The 18882-nt window shown below is 36.4% G+C and overlaps 1 protein-coding gene across 1 annotated transcript; it reads right to left on the bottom strand.

Annotated features, from left to right (window-relative positions):
* Positions 1–10141: 10141 nt before the first annotated feature.
* Positions 10142–10815, bottom strand: LOC129245449 (uncharacterized). The gene is made up of 2 exons (XM_054883622.1): positions 10584–10815; positions 10142–10456 (listed from the first exon to the last, which is right to left on the bottom strand). The coding sequence occupies exons 1-2, from the start codon at positions 10710–10712 to the stop codon at positions 10289–10291; spliced, it is 297 nt and encodes a 98-aa protein (XP_054739597.1). The 5' UTR covers positions 10713–10815; the 3' UTR covers positions 10142–10288.
* Between the last annotated feature and the right edge of the window lie 8067 nt (positions 10816–18882).

The following is an 18882-nucleotide window of genomic DNA, read 5'->3' as shown; positions in this document are numbered from 1 at the left end:
ACTATCTTCAGTAAACCGACTTTACAGACAACCTCTTTTTGATAAAATAACGGTTTCCCAAAAAAAAAATCGATTTTTGACCAAAATTTTGGCCTTAAATTGTTTATAAAAAAAAAAATATTTATAGGATGAGAAAAAATCTTCGACTAATTATTAAAAAATATATTTAAGAAGCTCGTGTTAAAATTTGAGACTAATCGGTTTAGGCGTTTTGGAGTAACGTTGCTCAGCGACTTTGAAAACACCATTTGCAATTCTAGAAACGCATACACCACATTTTCTTTAAATTTCAATTGTAAAAGACACTGAAATATTTTTTGCAATATGCGTTTCCAACTATCCATAATTTCTTATTGATTTTTAATCATATCGATTGCACTTTTCAGTAATCAGTATTTGCGTGTTCTGTTTATTTCGAATTTCGGTTTGATTATTTATTTGATAGTTCAAAGTGTCGTCAAACAAATCAAATACATCCACTTATTTTATTGATAAATGCACGAAATGGCAAAGTAATGTAAACGGGACATACAGGAACACAAGTGTGGACTTCCACTATTATTGCTCTCCTTACTGTCTGTTTGTCACACGAAGTTTTCGGGAAAGTTAAAAACTTTTGGCACGCAAAGTAAAAGTTCCATCGAAGACATGAATCCGGGTTGTCTGAGCTGAATATTACATAGCACTTTACTGGCAAAAACAAGCAAAAGTTTGCATAGTTCAGCTAAATTTGATTTATTTATGTCACTGAACGCAGTGCGATGAGTCAAAGGGCATAGAAAATGTGGGAAAAGTTCAGGAAGCAGGATAGCAGACTAACATAAAAATCAATCAGCAAAAGCTGGGGTGAGAGAATACAAGATGGCGTAAATTGAAATGGAAAAATGAGTTTAACTTTGCAGTGCTGTGATTGTAATTGAGGCGGGTGAGAGAATAGCGGAGATTTGTAAGCGAAAGAGAAAAGTGAGGAGAGGTTAATGTAAATAGGGAATGTAAAGAAAAGAGACACCATAGGTATATGCTCAATTGCAAGGTTATAAAAGCATCATATATATATTGAACATTTTGACGTGATAACGTCTTATAATTCGATTTAACAGGCTGCACGCACGAAAAAATGTGTCGTTACCTTGCTCATTAGTGTTACCTTTCTCATTGCCGTTACCTTGCCCATGTGTCGTTACCTTGCTCATTGCAGTTACCTTGAATGAACTGCAAGCGAAAGCGCGGAACGAACGACAAAGCAAACGAACGGCAACGTTCGACATCTTGCTCTCTCCTACTTAAGTGAGCGTATATGTGTATGTATATGCGCTTATGTACATATATAAATTCACGTATTTGTATTTGCATATGCTTTCTTATTGATTTTTATTAATTTGATTTACTTGAAGAATTTAAAATAAAACCAAGTTTGTTTAATAATACCTGTTGTTTTAATGTTATTATTATTTTTTGACGTGATAACGTCTTATAATTCTATGTAGCCGGCTGCACGCACCAAAAAATGCGTCGTTATCTTGCTCATGCGTCATTACCTTGCTTGAACAGCATGTTATGTTATGTTATGTTATGTTATGTTATGTTACGTTATGTTATGTTATGTTATGTTCAAGTATATTATGTTATGTTAATGTTAACTCATTCTCTATATCCATACAAAATATCTATCAAACAAATAAAATTAAAATTTTCTTTTGAAAAATGCAACCATTCAATCAGTATTTTCTTATGACGTTATCACGTTAAACTATCGTCAGTAAACCGACTTTACAGACCTCTTTTTTTATTATATTATTATTATTATTTTACCTTTTTTTGTTCAAACATCCCATTCCGTGAGAGGCACTTACACAACTTGGCGGCAACTTTGCTGCAAGTCAAATGATTACACTGTTTTAATAAGTTCTTATAAAGGGGTTTCCAATAAGAGGTGTTAATCCCGTAAAAGATCAATAATTTCGTTGCTTGTGTGACACGTAGCGCCAATAGCAAAAACTCTTGGATTTTCTGAGCCCCAGATCCGACAATTTTGCTTGTTAACGAAGAAATGGGCCTCATCACTCAAGATGATTTTTCGATGGAGTTCCGTATCATTTTCATGCATTTCAACGACCCAGTCAGCAAAGACACGACGTTGTTCTTGTATTAACTGGACTTTATAAGCCTTAAGACCCAAATCTTTATGCAAAATACGGTGTGATGACGTTTGTGGAATGTCTAATACCAAAGAACGACAAGGAATGGACAAACCTGGGTTTTCTTCAACACCTTCGGCTACAACAGCAATATTTTCATTTTCGTCTGTTCTTCTTCACATTACTAACTTGCCCCAACAGCTCGTATTTGTTCACCAATTTCTGTATTGCGGTCCGACAAGGACCCTAAAATATTCGAGTTTTACGAACCGCCTCCGCCAAATTTTCACCATTTTCATAGGGAATTTTAATAATTTTAGGGCGTTGCTTAAGCGTGTCTCGTTCCATTTTTATGAATGGCGTAGTTTCTATATACTTGTCAAATATCAAAAAAAGACAGCTTCAAAAGTGACACCTACAGAAATAGCGGGCTATTCAAAATAACACCTGTTATTGGAAAGCCCTACTATCGTACTCTAAATTAGAATAGAACTAATAGGTACAGGTGTTAATATTGCAACAATAAATATGTATGACTAATTTACTGAAGGAAATTTCTTATGATGTGGCAAGAATTCAGCAGAGCCGCTTTTTGAAGGTCATAGATTCCGTCAGATTTACGTGAACGAGTTCGTGGGCTGATATGATCAGTGGCAAAGTAAATACCTTTCTGAGCTTCCACTGCCGCTTAATGTCAATTTCCAAATTGGAGTATTTGTTGATTTTTTCTGTGTACGTTTTATGAATATTTTTGTTCAATGGGACGCCAATATCTACATACATATATCATTTTTATCTTCATGCACTGGTGCTGGAACATATCTGTAATAGGGTATCTTCTCACAGTGAGAATCGTGCATTTGAACAAGTCATAGGTGTATAATTTTTGCAACATCGTTGTGCCGTTTAAGGGGGTCTTCTGGTCTCCAGCGAAAAAAAAATCGATTTTTTTTTTGCATAATTTTGTTGTATGTGTATGCGAGAATACGCCACAGAAAGGATTTTTTGAAAATCGCATTTTTTCACATTTTTCTGGGCACCGAAGTGTACCCTCCTTCGGCCGTTTTATCTAAACTTTATCTTTAAACGCATCTTGCATAACTTTTGAAAAAAATTAAAAAAAAAAAATCTGTCACGGGAAAACTTAACCAGGGCAACTCTGAAGACAACGCATATCTAATTTTTGCTTTCTGATTACCCAGGTGGAAAAACCGTGACCAAAATGGAGACCTGTTTCGTTTGGAGGTGGACGTCTTCAGCGCCATTTCAAGGTCGCGGGTGTTAATTTTTTTCAAAGTCAAAACCATTTTTTAAAAGCCAAGACATGTACCTTTAAAATAAAAAAAAATTTTTTTAAATATTCACAGGATTTGTCACAATCAATCCCCACAAAAACCCTTCATTTCAGGGCCTCGAGACCAGAAGACCCCCTTAAGGTAGAAAGAGTTTGTTAATAGAATACACCCAGCTAGAACATGGTTTAGAGTTTCGCCATGGTCGCCACATCTACGACATATGTCTTCCGGAGCATTGGGCTCTCTGATGACGTACTTTACCTAATTTCGCGTGGGTACTACTCCATCTTGCATAGCAAATATAGCACTTTCTGTTTCCGCGAAAATTCCTTTATTGATTAGCCATAAGTGCGACAGTTTCGCGTCGACATGCGGACTTTTCAATTCGTTGTTATATACGCCATGCATGGGCATTCGGGACCATTGTTCAACTTTGTTCATTTTTGTTGTAGTGTTCCTGCTGTTAAACTCGGCCATCATTGTGTAAATTTGTCATCAGCTGCACTGACTGTATGGAGAAGTGCAGTGTTTCCGGCCTTTCCCTAGAAGTAATTTCTAAATTTCAGGATCAGCTTGTCGAGCAGTGCCCCAACGTCAATTGCACTTATACCTCCTTCTTTCCTAGGCAGTGCAAATCTCAGCACAGAGCTTTTAGAATGATGACATTTACATATGTTTCGTCATTATTTCCCGCATCATCCGTTCCAAGTTGTTCAGTTCAATTGTTGACCATTTTACCAAAACTATACGAAATTACAGGTATTGCAAATGAGTTGATAGCTCTGATCTGGTTATTGCCATTCAGGTTTGTCTTGCAAAGCACGTGGAGGCCTCTTTTGTACTCGGCTATCAGCTTTTTCCTCATTTGTATTGTTTCAACATTGTTGTTTTATAATACACCAAGGTACTTATAAACTCCACCCTTCTCCATTTCCTTAATGTTCGCTATGGTGTTGTCATCTGCACCCGGTTCAACATTTATGACTTTGCCCTTTGCAATTTTTATCTTTCGGCATTTATCAAATCCTATGGGCATTCGGATATCTTTTGATTATCTTTTGATTGAGATTGATAACTTTCCGGCATCACCATATTTTAATTGTTTTCTTAAGCATGTCGCTGAGGGGGTTCATACTTATTATGAACCGCAGAGGGCTGATATTATTATTACTTACAAGAGCTTTATTACTCTGTAACTTCAAACAATGCTTTTGATCCACAAACCACATATGAAACAAAACTTATTGGGATTATCGTACATTTCTTTCTCACAAATTGAAGCCAAACAATAAATCTTTGACGTTTTAATAAGGTTAAATTATAATAACACACTTCTTTTGTTAATCAATGTACAGTGTGAACTTTGGTACACTTGGGAGCTTTTTCATATCTCTATTGAAAAAAAAATGTGTGATAATATTATTTATATTGTTATATATTATTATAGATATTTTCGTAAGTTCTAACCAGTTCTGTTGTATGGAGTACAGTGTACTCTTATGTATACATATATACTCCAATAAATATTACGTATCTATAATAACGCATCAAAACACGTCCTTATTCCCATTTAGCGTAAGTTATACCTACATACCAAATTAGTAAAAAAAAAATAAAATCTTAAAACTCACACAACTTTATTAATTTTAATTCAATTACGGTCAAATGTAGCTCATTCGACGCAAAATTAAATTTTCTATGACAGTAGTGTACTAAAAAAAATCCTTAGTATCGGATAATATCGTAAAAATTATGTCAAAGTTGAAAAAATAGAGAAAAAATAAAAAAATTCCAAATACTTCCGTCTACAGTCTCGTCAGTTGACATTTCAGAAAAATTGTCAACACACTGTCAAAAAGGCTTGTTTTTGTTCATTCGAACTAAAAAAACAAATTCGAAATCGGATGGAAATTGGCGAAGTTAGGAGTGATTCTTCACATCAACCTACTGAAAAACGGTTTTATGGCCATAAAATGAAATTTTGGAGGTGTATTGGAAATTTCTCCTATACCATTTTTTTTAGTTTTTCTATACCCACAAGTTGTGCTAGGTCTCCATAAAAGTATATTTAATTTTTGTTTTTGTCACACAGTGTCATTTTCAGCTATTTCCATCGTAATTTATGCAGATCAGGGTGTAGTAAGTTGCCTTCTCATTAACCTCAAATCACACAGTAAAGATACTATTCATTGCCTCATTTTTGTTTCCCACACAATACGATAGACTTTTCATTCTTAATTTCATTTGTTCTGCAAAGAACCCCACTGCAGAAACTGTGGAGACCTTTCAGAGAAGGATACTGCTAAGCATGTTCTCTGAAAATGTCCAGGTTTGGCAGCTAGACGATGAAGGCCACTGCGTGCTTCACTCTTCAATCTTCCACATTACATCACCAGCTCTGGCTAGCTGTAGATATCTGCCTGTTGGAGGTCTCACAATGGTATCAAAACGGCGCTTGACTGCTACTTGGGGAGTGCCATAGTGGTACTTCAACCATTTCAACTACCTATATTCATCCGTGAAGTTCTCACTTGGTAAAAATGTTTCAACATTTTTCCACTTAGGTGTACAAAAATTGTGAAAAATTGTGGTGAAGAATTAGAGGTTAAAAGCTAAATTAAAAAAAGAGGTTGTCTGTAAAGTCGGTTTACTGAAGATAGTTTAACGTGATAACGTCATAAGAAAATACTGATTGAATGGTTGCATTTTTCAAAAGAAAATTTTAATTTTATTTGTTTGATAGATATTTTGTATGGATATAGAGAATGAGTTAACATTAACATAACATAATATACTTTAACATAACATAACATAACACAACATAATATACTTTAACATAACATAACATAACATAACATAACATAACATAACATAACATAACATAACATAACATAACATAACATAACATAACATAACATAACATAACATAACATAACATAACATAACATAACATAACATAACATAACATAACATAACATAACATAACATAACATAACATAACATAACATAACATAACATAACATAACATAACATAACATAACATAACATAACATAACATAACATAACATAACATAACATAACATAACATAACATAACATAACATAACATGCTGTTCAAGCAAGGTAACGACGCGTGAGCAAGATAACGACGCATATATTTCCAGACCCTAGTCATCAATAGGTATGAAAATTACCCCGTATTAAAGCACTTATCAACAGCTTTCATTTGATACCCATATTGTACATACACAACCAAAGGTTACCCGGGTCCACGTTTTGACCTATATCTCGAGACCCCAGTCACGGAGCGGCATGAAAAATACTCTGTACTAAAGCATTCACCAACAGCTTCAATTTGATATCCATATTGTACAAACACATTCTAGGGAACACGTTTTGGTCTCTATCTCGGAGCGGCATGAAAAATACTCTGGACTAAAGCATTCACCAACAGCTTCAATTTGATATCCATATTGTACAAACACATTCTAGGGTCAACGTTTTGGTCTCTATCTCGAGACCCTAGTCACGGAGCGGCATGAAAAATACTCTGGACTAAAGCATTCACCAACAGCTTCCATTTGATATCCATATTGTACATACACATCCAAAGGTTACCCGGGTCCACGTTTTGATCTATAGCTCGAGCCCTATTTCCAAAATAAAATATAATCCATGTTACTCGTGGATGATGTAGCTTTCGAATGGTGAAATAATTTTTAAAATCGGTCCAGTAGTTTTTGAGCCTATTCATTACAAACAAACAAAGTTTTCCTCTTTATAATATTAGTATAGATTTATTAATCTAAATTATTATTTTTTTTAAATATAGTTCATTATATATCAAAGACTGGCCAAGGACTCTCACTGTAGCAGCATTCCCCGTAAAGGCATGGGAAATATTTATGCTGCTACAACCAAAACAACAACAACAACAAAAACCGTATTAGTCCATGTTTAAATTTTGTTATTACAAATTTTCATCGAGATTTCAAACTTTTTAATCAGAATTAAAAAAATGGGTATGCAGTTTTGAATATTGAATTTTGATGCAAAAAAGCACAAGTTTGTACTGTGTCAAAAATTACATTGATTGGTCAAATGATGAAAATTGATTTTCATGCGAAAGACCAAGGACTGTGAAGCTAAGAAAAAGAAATAAGAGAAGTTGCACTGTGCGACGGGTGGAAAATGCACGAGTTGTTTTCTCATAAATCCTTTCTTTTTTGGCGAATTGCTTCACTTAAACGTCTTGTTTTCTTCTCTCGTCCTTATTTATTGTCTGACCTGCTGGCAAAAATTCGCGATGTAGAATATCGTTGTAATCCATAAAAACCATGAGCATCGCTTTATTTTTTGACTGAAAGCGGCGTGGTTTTTTTGGTCTTGGTTCACTCAGAGCTCTTCACTCACTCGCCTGATGCCTAGATTGCATGTCGTACATATGCATAAACCTACGTCTCGTCTTCAGTAATGATGTAATGGGTGGATTTAGCTTTGGAAATTTCAATTCAAATTTCCACAAATTTAGATCCTTTGGCACCAACACGTCGTCCTGAATGGATTCATAAGCAATGTTCAACCCCTCTATCAGCTCTCTGATGATTAATTTGATTCATTTTTCATTCACTTTCTTGAAGTTATCATCAGTTTTCGACGTCGACGGCCTGCCATTACGTTTGCCCTTCTAGATGGACTCGCGATCTCTTCTGAATCATTCATGCCACTCGTAAACGGTTGTTTGCTTTGAAGTATCGGAGTATCATTACCGAAACAGTTTCTCAATATTTCTAGGTTTTTGCACCATTGAATCAATTTTTAGCGTAAAATTTAATACAAACTCGTTGTTGCGGATTCAAATCCATTTTAAACCATAAAAAAATTGAAAATATGTGCAGAGGTAGATTTTCTTAATAGAGCGTAACTTTTACAAATGTCAAGGAATGACGATTAAAATTTGATAGGATGTTAATCACAGATGTGGCAACATCACCAAGACAAAAAATAGAACTCAAATCAGTTGATGTAAAGGGTGGTTAAGTTTTAAGGGCCGGTGTTGATTTTGAATAAAATATAACTTTTCTAAGAAATTCCTGTCATTTCTCTTAATTATGATAATACCGGTACGGCTCAATTACGTATAGCACAAAACAAATGGCCGCCGCGGCCTCGACGGCACACCTACATCCGATGGTCCAAATTTTCGATGACGCTGAGGGATAATTGAGGTTCTATGCCGTTAATGTGCCGAATTATCTCATCCTTTAGCTCTTGAATTGTTGCTGGCTTATCGACGTACACCTCTTCTTTCAAATAACTCCAAAGAAAGAAGTCCAGCGGCGTCAAATCACATGATCGACAAGAGATTATTCGGCCATCAAATTTTTCGCGCAAAAGAGCCATTGTTTCGTTAGCTGTGTGACAAGTGGCACCGTCCTGTTGAAACCATATATCGTCCACATTCATATCTTCCAATTCGGGTCATAAAAAGTTCGTTATCATCTCACGATAGCGAACACTATTCACAGTAACTGCCTGACCGGCCTCATTTTGGAAAAAATACGGCCCAATGATGCCGCCGGCCCATAAACCGCACCAAGCAGTCACTCTTTGTGGGTGCATTGGTTTTTCGGCAATCCCTCTTGGATTATCATTCGCCCAAATGCGGCAATTCTGCTTATTGACGAATCCACTGAGGGGAAAATGTGACTCATCACTGAAGATGATTTTCTTCGAAAATTGGTCATTCACTGTTGCCATTTCCTGCCACCATTCTGACCATTGATGACGCTTGAAATGGTCAAGAGGCTTTAGTTCTTGAGTCAATTGCACCTTGTAAGCGTGTAAATGCTAGTCTTTATGCATAATGTTCATCCACAACGAGCGTGAGAGGTGCAATTGTTGAGCACGACGACAAGTTGAGGTGGACGGCTCTTCAACCACACTATCGCGAACAGCGGCAATATTTTCTGCAGTACGAGCATGCACTGGCATCTCCTACAGACCCGGTTTGCTCAAACTTTTGCACAATTTTTCCCATTGTACGCACATTTGGACGATTAAATTGGCCGCAAAAATCACGAAGTACGCGATATGCATTTTGATTTGAACACCCGCTTTCATAATAAGCCTGAATAATTTTAACGCGTTGCTCGGTTGTGTATCTTTCCATGGTTCGAATTGAGTTAGTCTGAAATTGAAAAATTTCAAATGAAATGCAGAAAAAGCTTGACGTTTAGGTGTGGTTCACATTCAACATCGGCCCTTAAAATTTAACCACCCTTTAGAAGGGGTGACGTAGAGCGTCACCTGGCGGTTGTTCCGGGAACTTTTTGCTCAAAGTGGTATAAGGACTACATAAAAGCCAATGTACATAAGACAATGATTATAAGAAAACAATGTTTGTAGCAAAGGATTTTTTTGCTCCAATATAAAAGATTTTATAACAATTCAATCGTGTATAACAAAGTTCTGATTGCGTAGTAATTTTGTATTTATTTCGCAAAAAGTTCTTTCTGGCAACACTGTGTCTGTGTTGGCATTTCACACTTTCAAAATTTGTTTCACCTACAACAATAAATATAGAAACAACTGACATGACTATTACCTTTTACCTATCAGTGAAACTACCATAAAAATCGGCTCAACCATATCGGCGATGAGTCCAAACGAAAAAACAGATGGTGCGTATAACCACACGAACTTAAAATACGGTTTATGTCTAAATCACAAACATTTTTATTTACAAAACATAGCTTTACTCAGAGAGCAATTGTCACATAGAAATTACCATTACAACAACATTTATCATTCTAATTAATTTTTTGTATTAACTGTGCACAGTTACATGCACTTGTCAATTCAATTGCGGCTCTCCCCGCGCGTCATCCCAAACGGGGAAACGTTCCTTTTCATGTTTGCTGGCATTTTGAAATTCTAGCCCCTGATCGGATGTGCCGTCAAAAGCGTCTCTTTTAACACGTTTCACACGCAAGTGTGGTCTTAGAGATGCTGCCGGTATTTGCTAAGATCGATAAATAAATTAATATATGTATGCGTGTATGTATGTGTGTATGTATGCTTTCGTAAACTATATAGAACAATATTTCGTAACATTCTTATTGCATTATTATTTATTTTGAAACACCAACCTCAGCGGGGCGTAAAATTGACCAAATTACATTGCCAACGCGCGGCTCTGTCTCTGTTTGACGCGGCGCGCCGATAAACAAAATAGCTACACAAATCAAAAGTAGGGCAAAATACGGCGTCGAAATCATTTTTTGTGAATGTGAAGATGTAAATTCTTAAAACAATGATTTTTATAAAACTCTTCAATATTTTGTGCTTAAATCACTTTCAGTTGCGGTACTTCATTCTCTCGTTTAAAATTGAATACTGAAACGGGTGATGGAAAATTTGGTTGTTTGTAAAACAAAACACATGCATACCAACACATACATATGTGAGTGTTTTTTATGGGAATACATAGACAACAATGTGCTTGCGCGGTTTACTTTCCATTTCTTATATTTAATTGAAATGTTATTTGTTTCTATTTTTGTATTTGCCTTCGTTTGTTGCCGCATTACATTCGTCTTATTGCTTTAGCAGGCATTGGGTGGTGGTGAGTAGTGTGTGGGGGCTACCGTTGGCATAACATGACATTTCTCAGCTGATAAGCTATATCGTTTGATCTGAATAGATGTTTTGAGGCAGCAGCTTAGCCGCTTTCTCAGCGTAAAGTAGTAAATTGAGAGAAAGAGTGATCTGCGCAAGTATTTGGTCATCTGCATGGCAAGTGTTTGTTGTTAGATTTGCTCATAATTGGTCCACCGATGAGAGTTCGATGTTTGTTTTTAGTGTTTTCGTTGGTAGTCGGTTATTCGAACAAGAGCAACTCTCTTGAAATATTTATGTGTACATATGAAGATACATAAGTATATTTATGTATGTATACGCACAATTCTAAAACGAGGCAAACACATTGGCAGTCTGGGTGACTGACAAAAGACACACAAAAAAATAATTATAAACAAAAACAATTGTTTTTCAATATAGTAATAATAAAACATAATTATTTTTAATTTTACCAAGTTGCGCCATCGAAGTATGCATATGATTGCCATGCAAACTGCAAATAAAAATTTTCAACTGAGAGCAAGAAATATTTGGTTTTTGCATTATTGGGTTTCTCAATAAAGATTTAATGGCCTGGCATCATGGCATTTCGAAATTATTATGGCAAATTTGCAAGTTTTTTCTTATGTTTCCATGGTAATTCTGAACTGCTCTATTTTGTTAATATTTTTTGTTATTAATTGAATTAAATCTTAGCCGGAAATATTGAAAATTAATTTAAAAAAAATACAGCATTTTTGTTTAAAACAAGAAGTTCAAATTTCCTTCTACTATTTCGTCATATTCTAAGAAAAAAATTTTTTAAATTATTTTATTTTTCCACAATTAATGACTTTATTGTATTTTTTATAATTTTCGTACTTAATAAAAAAAAAAACGATTTTGTGTAATGAAAATTTTTATTTTGATTTTTATGCACTCAATTGCTTCTCTGCTAGTATACTGCAGCTGTCCATTTGCAGAAATTTAAATCTGCCGATAGGGTGATTAATTTTGCGCCACCTTGTATAATAACAAGCAAAGCTTATTTAATTTTTTAATCAATGAATAAGAGTTGCATTGTACGATAATAGAAAGAAACGCATTTTGAGGGATCTCCTTTCCATCCATTCAGGGTGAAAAGTCATATTGTAAATTGTCTCTACAGGGTCCGGTACACGAAGTATAACCAATAAAAAGGCCGTAAATTTAGTTTGGAAAATTACTTTCATTCAATTCAAAGTAAAAAATGTGTGAAAATAATACAAAATTAAAAATCAATTTACTTCTGTTCGATATGACCACCTTTTGCCTTGACTATGGCCTTGAGACGGTCCAGAAACGAATCGGAAGCTGTCCGAATGTGACTTGCAGGTATTTTGACCCACTTGCGGACAATGGCTTTTTTCAGCGCCTCGAGACTGGTGGATCTTTTACATTGGACCTGCACTCCAAAATGGCCCAAAGTGAATAATCCATCGGATTCCATTGTGTGGACGTTATAAAGTTCGGAATGTTGTTTTTTAACCATTCTTTGTTCACTCGAGCTTTGTGAGACGACGGCGAGTCCTATTGAAACGTCCATGGTCTACCACGGAACTGTTTGTCTACCCACAGCTTCAAAGTAACCACCAGAATACTTTCCCGACAATATTTCGCATTTACCTTGACGCCAGGCTGGATGAAAACGATTGGAGAGCGCCCATCTGCCTCCTGTGGCTGGTGGCCAATCGATTACTCAAATTGTTGTATGATCAAATAAACTCTATCGTTTTGGGAGTTTATGTATTGCTGAATTTATAAAATTTTTTCGTCAGAAAACTCAATGTTCGGAAATTGACCGCTTTCGGCCAAGCGAAGCAACTCCTTCACTCTCTCAAATCTGACTTGTTGCTGCTTTGGTGTGAGATCATGCGCCTTTTGGATCTTGTAAGGCCTGACTTTGAGATCTTTTTCTAGGATGCGGCGGTTCCTACGGTCAGATATTTTCAGTTCTTTCGCCATTTCATTGGCACTTTGTAGGGGATTTCGCTCAAGTCGCTTCTTCACTTTTTGAACTATTTCACGTGACGTTGCAGACTTTTGATGACCACCTCCATGGCGTTTCGCGATGCTGCCAAAATCAATGTAACGAGTGATGGTGCGATTACCAAAAACTTTATTTACTTTAAGGTGGTCGGGCCCACGAACAATCGATGGTTGTGATTTTCCGGCCAAATATAATGCAATCACATTTTTACATTTGAAATCCATTACTGATTTCCCTTTTTCGCGTTTACTCTCGGCAAAATGCTTCCGCGCGCTTATAAACAATACGCTGGACTCTCATTTAGCCAACTAACAGATAGCTGGTGCAGCAGCTTGCAAGCGGTCCGAAGTTGGTTATACTTGAAATGCCGGACCCTGTAAAAAACTTTTAAAGCAAAAGAAATGGATAATTGCAAAGTGCTGGAGGAGCTTCCCCCATTAGCTCTTTGTCCGTTTTACTTTGCATTCCTTGCATTTCACTTCTCCAATTCCTTTAAAGTTCGGTGCTTCCTCATTAACCTAAAATCATTAGACAGTAGAACGACTATTCTCTACCTCACTTTCGTTTTCGATTCGATAAGTGGAGTGGCAATTATTCGAGGCAATTGATTTCAACATTCATCAGCGTAGCTTACAAAATCATGATATTTTCTGGTTAGGGAGGATTAGAGCTATTGTATGTATGCTTCCAATACTCCGATTTCCAGAACTGTGGGAAAATTTAATTCGCTTTCAAATCCTATGGCTTAAGATTTTCTTCCACAAAATAATATTAATACTAATAAATAAAAACTAAAAATTTAGTTTTTAAATAAAATTCAAAATGTTATAATATTCCTTCAAGTTTCTTTAAATAGTAGAATTAGAGGCGTAAAATGTTTTAACTTGTTCTAGTAAAAAAATATTATGATTACGAAGAGTTCTCACAGCGATGTTAAAGTGAGAATGCGTGGCCAACGTCAGACCGTTAACCGGCGCTCAGCGAATTCGAATAATCAGCTGATTGGTTCACGTATTAGGGGTCATGACAGCCGTTTGCGGACGAAAAAGCTGAGATTGTGTTGGTGATATACGAAAAAATCAACGGAGCTAGTGCCCATTTTACTTTGTTGTCGTCTGAACAACAGCCAATCGGATGAATGTGTGAATACGTGAGAAATGAGCGGGCAGAATTCTACTGCCGAGTAGCCGATAACGTGGCAGTCGAAGTTACTCTCAAAATTTGGGTTTTCTCCATAGCTGAAGGGCAAAGGCTTTGTAATCTATGAGTCTTGGCTCGCTCAATGTCAAAGACAAATCTGAACAAGAGATTAATCGTTATAGAATATATGGATGTTAAGCACTATAAACGGCTACGTTGGCTGGGTCATATCGTCCGAATGGATACAAACACTCTGGCTCTGAAAGTATTCGATGCGGTACGAGCTGGTGGTAGCAGAGGAAGAGGAAGGCTTCCTCTGCGTTGGACAGATCAGGTGGAGAAGGACTTGGCTTCACTTGGTGTGTCCAATTGGCGCCGGTTAGCACGAGAAAGAAACGACTGGCGCGCTTTGTTAAACTCGCTTTTTTAAATTCGGCGCGGTTATCGCGCCAATTAAGAAGAAGAGAATCACTATAAAGAGGAATCGATTCAATGTTATGTAAGGAATGTAGAGTAAACCGAATAAATGTATTTCGCATACGTTCAAGTCTAATTATGTGGCAGTTAAAGGATGGTATCCAGAATCAGTGAGGCGAATAAAAGTGTCAAGGTCGCCAAGATAGGCTGGCGCGAGTGCACTGTCGCCTTTCATCCCAGGGGTCGTGATTTCGCATCCGGGCATAGTCCTGAACTCTGCCTATTTTCCGCTTCACCCGTCTTTCTGCTTGGATAATCATTATTTCTAATTAGTCCAAGTACATCCTTTCCCAACAAACAATTCAAATTTTGTTCCTAATTCCCTGTAACCCTCATCACGCGCAGCCTGTGCACTTCTGCAGTTAAAACTAACTAAAAAGGCAATAGAAGCTTTCCTCAGCGCGCGAATAATGCAGTAAGAAATAGAGAGCTTTTAGCACAGCACAAATCCCACCACCGCCACCCACCCTGTTCCGCGAAAAACAGTACACAGTAAGACTAGGAGTCCATGGAGTAGCGCTGTTTTAGGCAGCGATAGATAGCAGCCCTTCACTTAAGATCTACAACAGCAGACTAATCAACTACTTTGTTGGAATACTTACTTTGGAACCAATACAAGTAGCCTCGGACGTACGATTGCGTCTAACATCAAATCGCGTACGCTGGAGAAACCTTGTAGAGACCCTAAGAAGTAACCAGGAGAAAAAAGTTATAATAATAATCACTAAAATCTGCGCTGAATCGGCAAACTAAAGCAAGCAGGAAATATAAATTTGCAATGGTGCAGTTTAAATGGCTTGAAAATAGTAATTCAGAGTCAAAAACCACAGCGAGCTCAGAGATTTAACTCACTGTGATAAGCCGAGAATCACCCACCGCTGTAAGAGTATGGCGCAGGGAAAGGGGAACGAGTTTTAGTGAAGGAGACATGTAATTGTGGCTTTAAATAAGATTAGGTTTTATTGCAACACATCCGACTGGAGCTTAAAATAATATAAATTAATTGAAGCCGTCGTGAACCGTCAAGCCATCAGCACAAGAAAGAATTTCAGATTATTTTGCACATGTCGTAAGTTGTGCGTTTTTTAAAGTTGGTTTTAAAATTAATAAAAAAAATGTTTAAAGTATTTATTAATCAATAATATATTTTCCTCTATTATTTACAATGGCTTCCCAACGTTTAGGCAAATTTTTAATTCCCTGTTCAAGAAATTTTTTGTCCTTGGAGCCAAAATACGCTTCGATATCCCTTTTTATAGCTTCTTTTGAGGAGTAGTTCTTGTTACTCATATAGGATTGAAGTCCACGGAAAAGGTGATAATCACAAGGTGCAATATCCGGAGAGTGTAGTGGATGCGGCATTAGCTCCCATCCGAGCTCGTTCAGCTTGCTTAATGTTTGCCTTGCGGTATGAGGTCTTGCGTTGTCGTGGTGAAACAAAACTTTTCGTCTATTCACTAAAGGCGGTCGATTTTTATTAAGTGCCTCATTCAGGTTTGTTAGCTGATGGAAATAATAATCAGCAGTTATCGTCTGGTTTGGTTCCAGAAGTTCATAACAAACAATACCGGCCATATCCCACCAAATAAGCAGGAGAATCTTCTTGGGGTGAAGGCCATCTCTAGGGGTCGGTTCTGGTGTTTGATCTTTATCTAACCATTGGGGTTTGCGAACAGGATTATTGTAAAGGACCCATTTTTCATCACCAGTAACGATACGGTTCAAAAAACTTTCATTTTCAAGTCATTACAGCACTCTCAGCTGAAGGTTGGCGACTGAAAGTCTATGCGGAATTCATTTTCCCAGCTTTGAAACCTTTCCCAACTGAACCAGGTGCCTGTGAACTGTGAACTGTTTCTTGCCATGAAATTAACCTCTGAGCTTTGATATCGACTGTCAAATTTGGTTCAGCTTCCACGAGTTCGAGCAAGGGGTCGTAGTTAAAGACTTCAGGATGACTAGCGCGCGGGGCATCCTCCACGTCGCTGTTACCACTTCGGAATTTTTGAAAACCACTTTTGCGCAGTCCTTACACTCACGGTATCCTCTCCGTGAACAGAGTTTATTTCCGCAACAGCAGTTGTTGCTTTTTTCCACTTTTATTAAAAAAATGCAAAATATGCCTCTTAAACGCGTTCGAAGATTGCATTTTATATTTTAACAACACGTGCTTCTATTCGCGATTAAAATCACTTGTTGAATGCAAAATAAATCAAAAAAAAATATATAAATAGTTCCGTTATATTTCGCGAATAATTTTTCGTATTCAAAAATCGTACAAAAGTGAAATTATGGGTAAAATACGCACGAACTTATGGACTGACCTGATAGAAGAGGACCTAGCCAAGTGTGAGAGAAATTGTGTACTATAGCCTTCTAAGAATCATTTAAAAGTAGTTTTTTTTTTTTTTTTTTTTTTTTTTTTTCAAACATAATAAGTAAATTACAATGTTTAATTACACTACAACTAGTTCAGAAACTAACGAGCAGTTTGATTCGAAAATAAATTACAATTGATAAAAAGAAATTACAAACAATATTTCTTATTTTCTGTTAATAGCCAGCAAGTTCATGTGGTTTTTTCCTCTTTAATCTTCGAACTGGGCACGGGTTACTAAGGATGCTCCTAGCTTCTTCGTTTACATGCCCTTGAAGTCGAATTTGGTGCGCTTCTGCTATTTTCTTAATTTCTTCAGTTACAGTGTTAACTTTAAGATCCCGATGAATATCAGCATTTCTGACGTACCAGGGTGCTTTAACGATGATTCTCAGCACTTTGTTTTGAAAGCGTTGTATTACATTGATATTTTCTTCACTGGCGCAACCCCAAAGCTGTGCACCATAGGCCCATAATGGTTTTAATGTTTGTTTATAGACCAATAATTTGTTATATATGGATAAATGCGATTTCCATCCAATTAGCCAGTTCATTTTGTTTAGCCTGATGTTAAGCTCATTTCGTTTTATTTTTATATGCTCTTTCCATCGCAACTTCGCATCTAGGGTAATACCTAGGTATTTTGCAGTATTAGCGAATGGGACTTTTTCATTAGAAATCATTATTGGTTGGTATTTTGTAATTTTATTTGTAAAATTCACGTGAATGGATTTACTGTTATTGAGTTTGATTCCCCATTTTCTCGTCCATGATACCATAGAGTCGATTGCAGTTTGAAGGTTCCTTGCAGCTTTTTCTTCTGTCTTTTCAACACATAAAATTGCAGTGTCGTCAGCGAAGGTGGCAGTTAAACAATTTGCCATTAGTGGTAAATCTCGGGTATAAAGAATATACAGGATTGGACCCAGGATGCTACCTTGTGGTACGCCGGCTTTTATTTCAACCAGTTCAGAATATTCCTTTCCCTGTTTAATTCTTAAATATCTTGAAGTAATATATGACTCCAGCAGACTACAATATTGGTATGGGAGGCAAGTCTTTAATTTGTAAATCAAGCCTTCATGCCATACTTTATCGAACGCCTGTGCGACGTCGAGGAAAACTGCTGAACATACCTTCTTTTCCTCTAATGCTTTTTCGATTTCTGATATTATTCTATGGACTTGTTCCAACGTGGAGTGTTTACTTCGGAAACCAAATTGGTGAGAAGGTATTAGATCTTTTAATTCAATAATCATCTCTCAGTTGAAAAGGTTGGTCATATCCCTCAATTGTGGCAAATATTTAAAGCTAATACATATAATGAAACGGAAATTATTTCCAAATGTTAGAAACTCCAATTTGGGGGGAAAACAAAAATAAAGAATTAATCTACTCTGAGAGCACTTTTCTAAACTAATCTAATTATCGACCAATTGACTCGGAAGAAATTTAAAAGTAGTATTCGCGTAATAAAATCATTCAAGGTCAACTGAATGTTATTGGTTCTCGGCGGTACTACTGAGGATTATTTTGAGGTTATTTTTGATTTGAGGATATATTTTGATTTTTTTATGATTATTGGTATGGACGACCACCACTCTTTCGTAAAACCGATAACTTACCTAATTTTTTTATTTTATTATTAAGTCCAAGAAAAGTTTTAAGTCAGCAAACGCTCAAAACTTTTTCCGTCATCTAATAAATATTTTATTTAATTTCTTTTAAATAATACTTTCATCTCAAATACAATCACCAGAACTAAACAAAATAAATCACCAAAATACTGTTCACTCCTACGACGCCG

The sequence above is a fragment of the Anastrepha obliqua genome, chromosome 4, assembly GCF_027943255.1.
Source record: "Anastrepha obliqua isolate idAnaObli1 chromosome 4, idAnaObli1_1.0, whole genome shotgun sequence".
NCBI lineage: Eukaryota > Metazoa > Arthropoda > Insecta > Diptera > Tephritidae > Anastrepha > Anastrepha obliqua.
The sequence above is the reverse complement of the archived record's forward strand: the minus strand, read 5'-3'. Positions and strand labels throughout refer to the sequence as shown.